The sequence below is a fragment of the Lachnellula hyalina genome (genome assembly GCF_007821495.1).
Source record: "Lachnellula hyalina strain CBS 185.66 chromosome Unknown contig00053, whole genome shotgun sequence".
Taxonomy (NCBI): Eukaryota; Fungi; Ascomycota; class Leotiomycetes; order Helotiales; family Lachnaceae; genus Lachnellula; species Lachnellula hyalina.
The window spans coordinates 1-11,033 of NW_022157167.1; the positions used below are offsets into that span (position 1 = coordinate 1).

The window sequence follows — 11,033 nt, forward strand, 5'->3', positions numbered from 1 at the left end:
CGCGGTCTCAACACGCGCGCCATGGAGGTCTTCCGCTGCATCGGCATCGACAGCGCTGTGCGCACAGCCGGCGCTTCGCTGTCTCCTAGCAATGGAATCTTAAAGGGGACCTCGTTTGTGCAAGTCATAGAGCGCATAGCGAGGAAGGAAGACCAAGGCGACAGGAAGAGAGGCCAAATGCCTCTGGCGGGCTGGAGGGACGGTCTCGTGAGCCCGACCGAGGGAGCACGGTGCACGCAGGATATGATGGAGCCCGTTCTCGCGCAAGCGGCACGCGAGCGAGGTGGCGAGTTACGGTATAACACTGTGTGTGAGAATGTCGAGCAGGATGAGGAGGGCGTGACGGCCACGCTACGTGACCGCGAATCCCCGAATCTAGTGTCAAAGGTTCGGGCACAGTATGTGATTGCGGCCGATGGAGCAGGCAGTCCGATACGCAAGGCGCTCCGAATAGGCACAACTGGAAAAGGCGCCCTAGGAAACCTCCTCAACATCCTCTTCCGTGCCGACCTCTCAGGCCTCGTACGAGGCCGCGAAATAAGCCTCTGTACGATCGTCCAGCCTGCGCTCCGCGGCTTGCTCTCCGCCATCAACAATAGCGATATATGGGTTTTCCACCTGTGCTACGATCCCGACAAGGAGAAAGCTGAAGCCTACACCATGGAACGCGTGGAAGAACTGCTACGTCTCGCGATAGGGATCCCGGATCTGGAAATACAGGTCAAGAGCATAATACCGTGGCAACCATCCGACGTCGCGGCCAGCTCCATGCAAAACGGGCGCATTTTCCTCGCCGGAGACGCTGCGCACCAAACGACACCGTACGCAGGCCAGGGCGCCACCACAGGAATCCCAGACGTCTTCGACCTATCCTGGAAACTAGCGTGCGTTCTCTCCGGCCAAGCAAATCCTAAATTGCTAGAGAGCTACGAGAGCGAGAGGCTGCCTGTCGCACGTTTTGTAGCAAGGGAGTCGGGGGACTTGGCTGACGGGTATGGATTACCGGACATGAAGCGCGGAAAGGTGACGTGGGCGTGGAGCATGGCAAGACGGCTGCCGATGATTATCGGATTCGGGTATCAGTACACCAATTCCCCAGCTGTAATCAACGATGAAGAAGAAGCGCCGTGGTGGATGAGCTGGTGGAACGTGCCGTGGTCTATCCAGTCGTTAGTCCTAGGGATCAATGGGAAGCCTGGGACGCGGGTACCGCATGTCTGGGTGCAAGATGCAGCGGGCGAACAGATTTCAACACTTGATTTGTGCGGGAAGACATTCTTGCTGCTCACGGGATCGCAGGGGAAGCCTTGGTGTCAAGCTGCTTCCGATGTCGCGGAGAAGACGGGTGTTGGTTTGCACGCGTATCGTGTTGGACCTACGGGCGACATCTCGGATCCGAAAAGGAGGTGGGAATACGCTGCTGGTATTGGAGCCCACGGTGCACTGCTTGTGAGACCGGATGGGTTTGTGGCATGGAGGGTCAAGGATCAGGAGGGCGGGTTGGGGGAGAGGTTAGAAGGTGTTTTGGAGAAGATTTTATGTCGATGAATGAATGACCTTTGTATGGAAGTAAGTAGATATAACGCCGCTCAGCTTCATTCCTACTCTAGGAAAAGAACCAAGGAAAACAGGACAAGAGGAGAATGATGTACTACCAGTATACGTAGCCCTATATAATAACTGATCATCTCACCGCAACCTCCCATCAACAATTCTCCCCCCCTACTAAACGTCAAGCCCAACACCCCAAACAACGAACAAACAAAACAAAACAAAACAAAACCCAGAGCTAAGAAATCCCCATCCAACTCCCCGAGTCACCCCCGCATACCTCGTAAACCTCGTATTCTTCCCTCGGATGTCTCCCACTCCCGAGCTCCGTCCAGCCCCCACTTAGTACGACCCTGCTGCTTACCAACACCACCAATACAACTCTTCCCTCCCTCCCTCTATTTCTTTCTCTACTCCATATACATACTTTTGATTTTTTTTGATTTCCTCACAAGTTCCTTATTCCATATCCGCATTAAATATCTTCCCTCATCATCCTCATTTTATCAAAAATACCAAGTGGTATGTATATTAGTCAGTGCATGAAGAACGGCATGTTATACTATAAAATTTGCTGCTTTGACTTTTCTTTCTCTTTGTTTTTCGACAGAACGTTTTGTTTGGGCTGGGAATCAGAGAAGCCTGTCTTTGAAAAGAGGAAGTTTGAACCGGCGTGTTACTTTGGGTACGAGCCTCGGGGAGAGAGATATTGGGACTTCCAAGTAAGAAGTCTGTTTTATTGTCTCGTTAGAAGGAGAAATTGAAACAGAACAACTCTGCTAGGTACCAAATCATTTTTCAGATATGGATTTTAAGATAAATAGAAGCAAGCGCTTTGGAAAATACTAGGTCAAAGGAGAAGAACGATCTGTGTCCTCTTTTTACAGTACTTGTGTATGCTTTATTTGCAAAAACTCCACACTCATGGACGGTCTATTGTTTCGGGATGCTATTATCGCCTGTCGGTTCATAAATCTCAACTTGCGATTGAAACGAGCAAGATCATTTTGGTTTTGGTCAAAAGCCTTTGACCTTCATTGTATCTCCTGATCTATCCCGCATTCTCCATGAATACAGACTCTATGTTGAGATTCCATTGCTTCTTTCTTCCTTCCTTTCGTGCTTCCACACATGACATTACATGTATAAAGCCCCGTACCAATGCCAGAAAGAGAAAAAGCCAAGCCTTAAAACAATTACACCCCAGATTGCCGAGCCATTGTCGGTTTTCGTTGCAAAGTATTAGAAGCCTGAATGCTATGCAATGATGCTGCCAAAACGCCATGCTGATTGTATTTGTGGAAAAAAGAAAATGTATCGCTGTGTGCAGATTATGTACAAGACGTCGGTTGTGAGAAGGTGGGTGATTATTGTATTTCGAATCCAGAAGAGAGAGGAACCTGATCAGAGGTAATAGCGAGTGAATGGTGACCGTGATCTGAGGGGTTATTAGTAGCTATTCAAGCATAACGGGCTCTTGGTATCTTACAAGCAATTCCTCAAGAGATAGGAGCATTGGTCTGTCCATGCTTTCCATACACCCCACTCCCCGTGGCCTTGGATATCAAGACGGCCATGGTTGTTGCAACGGCAATGAAGATCAAGATGCCCGCGACTATGATAATCTTCCTCTTGGTCTTGTCCATATTAGCCCAGCATGCACACTTGGAGCGAGCGAGCTTTTGCTCCCGACGCGTTCGCTTCTGTTGTGCACGGCATGGATATGGGTCGACACCGCTCTTGCCTCTGGCCAGGAGATTTCTAGTGGCATTGCTCTGCGTAGTCATGGGTGTGAGGCCCATCTCGAGGTCAGCCGTGACGATGTTGGCTTTCGAGTCCGCCGCCGGGTTGCTGTCTGTTGAGTCCTTCATTGCGTATTCCTTCTCGCTCTTGGAAGACCGTGTGGGAGTGTAGGAGTTGATGCTTTCTGCAGAGGGTTGACGAGCGGGTGAGGGACGTGTGATTGTAAGGATGTTGGCCGATGCAGTTGATTTCTCGTTTAATGAAGTCATTTTGGTGGTGACTGTGGATTTCTTGCTAAGTGAATGGGGTTGGTATATGGCGCTTGTCCTCTAGGTTTTAGATAAAGAGGAAGCGGCGATGGAGTAACAATTGAAGTCAAATCGTCCCTTTTGCGTCTGGCTGTCTCGACCCTGATAGACCTCGAAAGATTCAATTGGTTTCCCCTGATATGAATTCGTGACACGAACGAACACAACGCTGAGCTGCTGAACTTTTTATCGATCTGCAGAAAATCCCTTCTAATTTGGTTTTGATTGATTGATTGATTATCGAGTCGATTGCCCGATTAGCCTGCAACGAAACAGTACAGCACTCGATTCAAGGCATGGAACAAGACAGTTTTGATGCTGATATTGAAGGAAAGTTGAGAATGGGAAAAAGCGTCGTGGTCGTTGTCGTTGTCGTTGTCGAAGGGAGGAAGGAGGGAAGGATACTCCGTAATAAGGCGATGTCGAAGGTTGAGCAGCAGTCGAACAAAGCTCGTGATGGTTTCCCTTCCCTTCCCTCTCCCTCTCCCTCTCACCTCATCCACGCACAGCTGGATTGAAGTGGAGTGAACGTACCTCGCTTCGCTTCCCCGGGCATTGCTGATTGGCCGATACAAGCCAATCTCTGCAGGATGTCTCAAGCGTTCGGCCCCTTGCCCTTGCCTGTTCCTATTTCCTTTATGCAGGAACCCTGAATCCTGGAGAGTAGTTGGCGCCACTGGAAAGAGGTAGTAATTTATAGATATTGCTTCCTCTCTATTATTTATTAACCTCCTGAATACTCGTAAGTTTTTGATCTCCCAAGTATCAAGCAGTTGGGTTGTAAATGCAATTTGTAACGACACCTTGAGCATAGGCATAGGTACTGTACGTCGATAATACGTGTAAGTTTGTCTACGTCGTGACACAATCAACAGGTCATTCCTTGGCCGCTTTTCTTCTGTACCTCCACATCTTGCCCCCCAACCTAACCAGCGCTACCTTTGAGAGGCAAATGGGATAACTCAACGTCTTCTTGTACTTCTTTGCGGAGTACAGCATGGTAGGTACTTCGTAGCATGAATCGTATGGGCGAGAGCGCTCTTTTAACATGTCACGGCTTCTCTTGGCGGCGGCCATTATTTGCTAGATCAGGTCTAAAGTACCAGACCAGGGACAAATTAATGTCCACAATGTCTGAATACTCCGTAGTACGGGATTTATCCCGCATGATCTCATATGTCTACACATATCTGGTATGATACGATAAGTCTTCTTCCTGCCCTCTATTCTACTCCTCTCCTTCTACCTTTTGCATCCATCTGTCCAAACTGACGTCTATCGTCCCTCCCAGACTTTTCCCCTGAAGCTTCTGTGCCGCAGCTGCACATTTCATCTACAGTACGAAGTACCCATCTGCACATCTGCACATCTGCACATCGTCCACTAAACCGCGTAACTGGGCCTCTGCATGAACCGTCTAACCCTGTACGCTATAGCTCCGGGAAATTCGAATCTGGATCTATCTGCCCGTTAGTGAACCGACCCGAGCCTTCGACAAAGATAGGGGATATCACGATAAGGTGAGGTGGTAAAGCTTCAGCTTGACCATCTCCTGTTGAGAAACTCGACGTTGTGCTGCGCAAGAAAGCCGGTATCATTGTATTCTTAAAGTTGTGGTCGTGATTTCAGCGCCCAGCAGACTCATGATCCATGCATGCTCCAACCGGAATATCTCCACTTTCCATGCGAGAAGTTGCCTCCCTCCCATCCTCGCTCCGCGCGCCTCCTGAGTCCTCATCATAGACAACAAGCTTTCACAGCAAAATCTATCATTTATTGATTAAACCAAAGCAAACGATCTATTCGAATGATTGATTACGACAGCATGGTGGAAGTCGTATAGACGGGAACATGCATACACTGTCGCCACCGATACGGCTATGCTTCCTCTCCACGAACGATCAAGAGGATGAATCCCCCCCAATCGGTCAAAGCCGTAGGTGTTTTACATAGCATGACATGGTATGAAAGCGTACGCGCAGGATCGGATAGAAGATAAGGATAGGATCTTAGCCCTCACTCACGAAAAGAAGGCATGCAAATAAATCTCATAGATCATAATCGCGCCTCCACTTCATTCAGACATCAGACCATAATAATACTGCCAGTCAGTCGTGTCGTTTTCTCACAGCCCCTGAGATTACGATGAGGATATCTCACGTCACGTGGTGTTGGGATGAAAAGGGGGCGAGCCGCGAACGAGACGAATGCTGAGCATGCACGGCACATAAAGGGCAACAAGACATGGTTTTGTTGCACGTCGCAGCATATTCACTCTTGAGAAACCTCATATTTCGGCCTAGCCGAGAGTCATGCTCTGATGATCTTCTCTTGTTCGAGGGTGGGATGCTGAGCAGGGGTGGGGGTACATGAAGCTTGTTGATCGCCGCGGTGTGGATCTACGGAGTCCTTGGCTCCTAACCAGCTAGGGGGAAAGCAAAGATACCTTAGCTTTTCTATAAAGAAATAGAGCAAGAGCTTTATACGTACCTGTGGCATCAGAGGTTGATTATCAAATAATTCATAATTAATAGGTTCTTTTCCATGCTAACCCCACTCTCAGCAGCCATACGGTCTCGTCTCTTATTCTGCCACATATAATACAGAACTATATAAGTCGGGATTCAAAAGCTGGACTTTCCAAGCTGAACTTCTCCTTTTAGGAATAGCCTTCAACAAGTTCTAATAGCATAGCGATACCCTGTTTCTTTTAGATGAATAACTCCTGCTTTCTATATAAAAAAAAGCCAAAATGCATCGATAATCACTACTGCCGTTAGAAGATTCAACGCCGGTGCTAATCATAATGTTCATCTATAAAATCTTAAAATGGCAAGCGCGCGAGACTATTCTTATTATCCGCTAATGTTATAGACATGAAAATAGTGGCAAAACTCCTTAGACGACGACGTCGACTCACCTGGAAGCAAATTGGATCATCCCACCTGTTACTTCCTTTGCCCTTGCCCAAAAGACACCATTACCCTCGGCTGATTCCGAATCCTCCGAATCCTCATCTGACAGCGAGCCTTGATCCAGCGAGAACGCAGTTATGAATTCAGAGAGCAGCTCCGCCTTTTCTGGTGACGCTAGACCGAGGGGTCTACTCGAGTCCGACTGCTCCTCAACTGAATCTTCGTCGTCAGATAGTCCTAAGTACCACCGTCCTGGACCAAATACAATATTTGGGAGGGAGCTCGCGCTCATGTCTGTCGAATGGCTGAGAATATGCATCAGACGCCTGTAGGGTTCGGTTCGGAGCAAGTTATGAACTCGCTGCAAATGTGTTAAGAGGCTACGTACTTCGCTGTGCTGGATGGTAAGACGATAGATAGGAGAACTTGAATGAGAGCAAGCAAGCGGCTCTGAGATCTCAACTTGATCAACTCCTTGAGAATTTACCTCAACCAAACCGATGGATCATCATTTTTGGAAAGGGGTTTGGAATTGGGTTACACTTGTATAGATAGTCAAGCTACTTCGTTGGTTGCAAATATAATGTTGGTGGAGGAAGAGAAAGAGAAAGAGTTACTGCAAGAAGTGAAGTGAGAAGCGAGAAATTTGGATGATGGACCCCTGAAAATCTACGTCATACAGCGACGTAACTAACTAGTGTCAAAACGTGATTTTTGGACGTGACCCCCCCTTCGCGAAAACACCACTTTTTTGAACCTATTTTCATGCAATAAAACATTAATACCTCTATAACCACGCATTTAATTAAAAATCTAAGCTTATAGCAAGATTGCGTATACTTAATATTTATTCTATGCTCTTTTTTATATAGTCTTAAGCTCTAGTTCTTATGCATTTTAAAAAGGGGCGGGTTTTTATAGATTTAAGGGCAAAATAACTAAGAAAAACTATTAAATCGCGATTTGCCCTATAAGCTTAGATTTTTAATTAAATGCATAGTTGCAGGGCAAATCGCGATGTGATAATTATAATTCAAGGGGTTTTCCACTCAAGGGGGGTCCTCGGCAAAAATCGCATTTTGACGCTAGTTAGTTGCATCGCTGTACTATAGCGGACTATTGATTACCCCACCAAACCTCAAGAACAACGACTTTCTCTTCCTTCAGAACATCTCCATAGCCACAATTCAAAGTCCACTTTCCTTAATCCCTTCTAAGAATCTACAATTCCAAAGGTCCATCTTCAGTTTCCAACTTTCCCTTACCTCTAATTACCCCGCCAAAGCTAATTCCTCCTTCCAGATGTCCCATCAGCCCTCAACCACCGAACAACTCAAAAACACCGCCTCCTCAACCTACGACGCCGTTGCCTCAAGAATCGCCCCCGAGGAGAAAAATCCAGGCTATGATCCCGACAAAGATACACAGAATTTCAAAAAAGACGAGCATGGGAATACGGTGAAGAAGGGGGGTTACAAGGACAAGTTGAACGAAGCTGCCATGGGAGGGGAGACGAACGAGGAGGGCTTGGTAGACAAAGGTTCGGTGTCCCCCATAATAGCCTCTTCCAAGCTCAGGGAAATGGGCGAGGGTGATTAGGGAGCTGAGAGGCGCGAGAATAGCATGCTGACGAGACAGTGTGTTCCTATATCCCAGGCATAAGCACATTACAACAAGCCGCTTTCGAGCAAGGACCTCCTACAGAAGGAAAGGAGAGCAGTGGACCGCCGAATAGACCGGATCACGATGTGCAGGTGGAAGAATTTCTGAGGAAACAGTATCATAGTAAGAGTGGAGACGGTATGCCGGACTTGGATAAGAATGGTGGGAATTGATGGGGTGGGAAAGTGCTGGCTGAAGGAAGGCGTTCTTCTAATTGGGAAAAGTGCTTGTACTAAGAGGAGTTTGGAGCGGAGTATGTGTTTTAAAACCTGGTGAAGCGGCCAGGATGTATAACATACGGCGAGTGCAACTATATCAGGTTCCGATTGCGAAGAAAGAATATTGTTGTTTTGGCACATCATGAACATTTCAGTTTTTACTGTGAGGTCGTATTCACATTTTCTTATTCTAAATTGAAGGGTACCACCAGCACTGTAACTTCATGGCGAAACCGCGTAATATTTCTGCACTTCATCCATCCCTTCCTCCTCCTCCTCATCCCCCTCGTCACCTGCAACCTGAGCCCCGTTAACCATCGCCGCCTCCCCCTCAAACTCCTCCAACCCACCAACAACGGCCCCCAAAATATCCGGCAAAACCCTCGCCGCATTCCCCTCAAATAAGAAATTAACGCTCCTCAAACTCCCCGCAGATCCCGGTTTTGCAGGCTGGGCAACGGGGTAATTCGTTGAGGGGAATGGTTGGGCTGTTGGAGGTGCAAGTTGATAAAGAGGCTTGTTTTATTCTTGATGCGGTGGAGAGACGGGCTGTTATGGAGGCTTCATCGATGAGGAGGGATGGGTGCAGGGGGTCAGAGAAATTGTCTTTCTCGATGTAGGGGCAGGAGACGCATTTTAGGTCGAAGAGGGAGGAGTGGAGAATCTTTAATTGTGCGGGTGGGCGGTTGGCTTGTTGTGAGAGATCTGTGGTGTTGATAGTATAATACATCAAGGTGAAAATGATTGATACGAAAGGCGAACATGAAAAGGGGGGCAGTCACATGACACCGTTTACAAACAAGGGGGACTCACCATCAATATTCTGCGACAAACACATGAACCCCTCCTCCCCCTTTCTCCCCGCTGGTTCTGCCAAAGCATAATGTCCCATATTTGGCTTCGTATTCAAAGCCTTATGTCGTCCATACGCATAGAACAACCATACCGGCCCCGGATCATGGGCTGCGAGCCCTGTATAGCGCATGCCAAGAGGACGCCGAGGAATAGCTCAAGAGCAAATGGAAACGATAGAGTTGTAATAATATTTTGAAGCGAAGTCATTGGTAGAATGATGGTAGAATCTGATACCTCATAAGGCGTGGAATATTCTGCTCATGAAGAATTAAACACCCACGAATGGGCGTCAGTTTCTGCCCCTGACTCAAGTGTGACAAGTATAGCCCATGTAATAGCTAAGACTGGTAGAGCCCAGACTAATACAACGATATAACGAATTGCCCTGGTCGATCGGTATAGCCTCTTCTGATGATATCGCGGGTTCTTAGCAACGGTCGCATCATGTTTCTCTGACACAGCCATTATACAGGGTCCAGGTACGTGTGTTGTTCCATGGTGCCGAAGTGCTAGAGTATTTTTTAGAGGATTTGAGCTCCATGTAGCAATCTGGTGTAACGAAGACGCAGACCATGTTGCAATATCAGCCTGTCCTAGCAAACCAACAGCTAAAGTTCCAACAGCAAGTCCATTCACAAAGGGCTCTTGGTTGCCGTCATATGCAGTTCTTTGTATGAATAATTGAGAGGTTGATGCGTAGCAAAGAATCAATTCAGCTGTCCAAATTGCGTTTGCATACCAGCGTTTGGCAGGGCTTTTGCGAGCGCTGTTGAAAAGCCTGATATTTGTGTTGAACTTGAGGCGCCCTTCCCAATACAAGGCCCAGCGAAGGGATGTGGAATGGATGAATCCCATTGTATCTATTAACAGTGTGACGATAATGTTGACCAGAAATGCGAGTGCTTCGGCAATAGCATCAGTGATTCTCACTTCGCGAACGAGGTAGCTCTTTACATCAATGGAATCCTCTCCTTCACCGATGCGGTAGGATCCATTAGTGGCAATGATATAGACTGACAAAGATATACAGCATGCGATTCCGACCCAGGCTAGAACTAGGCCTATGATACAGAATTTCTTCGTCTTGGTATCTCGCTCGTAATCCGGGAGCTCGGCTGGTTCATCATGGCGTTCGATTTCCAGAACTGACTGATGCTCTTCGGCTGTATCCATGTCGTTGTAGCATTCTTGCACTTGCGTTGTCGGCATTGCGTTCGTCAACAAGAATAATAGGCAGATCATACGCCTTTTCAAATATCCCGAAGTGACGAGCACAAGCAGACTAGCAGAGGAGCTTATGCTTTTAATATCTCATTGTTCAGCTCAAGCAGCCTCCCCATGGATATGCGAGACATTTGTATACCTAGTACCTACATATCAGCGTTTCAACTTTCAAATAAGGGTATTAATAATACAGGAAACGAAAGTCGGGGGTGGCGGAGGCGAGCATTCGCGAAAGGCAGACTCGATCAAGGAAGCATGAGATGGAAACGGTGTAAAGAGGTGTGGTATGTGGTGTGTGGTGGGACAACTGATGCAGGCTTTTTTGGGGTTTTTATCATTACCTACCTACCTTAGGTATACTGCCTTTTTTGGTTGCACAGCGCGGGTAACACAGCACGCTTCAAGGCACGAAGGAACTAAGCCACAAAGCACACTCCTGATAATCTGAGTCGGTGCGGCCTGAACTTCGAATCTTTCGTGGCCTCATCTCAAAGAACTCAACGTGAAGGCTGGGCCCCCAAACTTGAATTCCCACGCCGTGTGAACACATCTTGCTG

General features: G+C 47.6%; 2 protein-coding genes across 2 annotated transcripts; both read left to right on the forward strand.

The window, feature by feature from the left end:
• On the forward strand, positions 1 to 1,548 carry tcmG (Tetracenomycin polyketide synthesis hydroxylase; the record flags this gene model as incomplete). Its single annotated transcript, XM_031149605.1, has 1 exon — positions 1 to 1,548. A coding segment is annotated over one exon (1,548 nt), but the record flags the coding sequence as incomplete, so codon positions are not given.
• A 6,271-nt stretch (positions 1,549 to 7,819) lies between these two features.
• On the forward strand, positions 7,820 to 8,352 carry LHYA1_G004649 (uncharacterized protein; the record flags this gene model as incomplete). The annotated part of the gene is made up of 2 exons (XM_031149606.1): positions 7,820 to 8,108; positions 8,156 to 8,352. The coding sequence occupies 2 exons, from the start codon at positions 7,820 to 7,822 to the stop codon at positions 8,350 to 8,352; spliced, it is 486 nt and encodes a 161-aa protein (XP_031005990.1).
• Between the last annotated feature and the right edge of the window lie 2,681 nt (positions 8,353 to 11,033).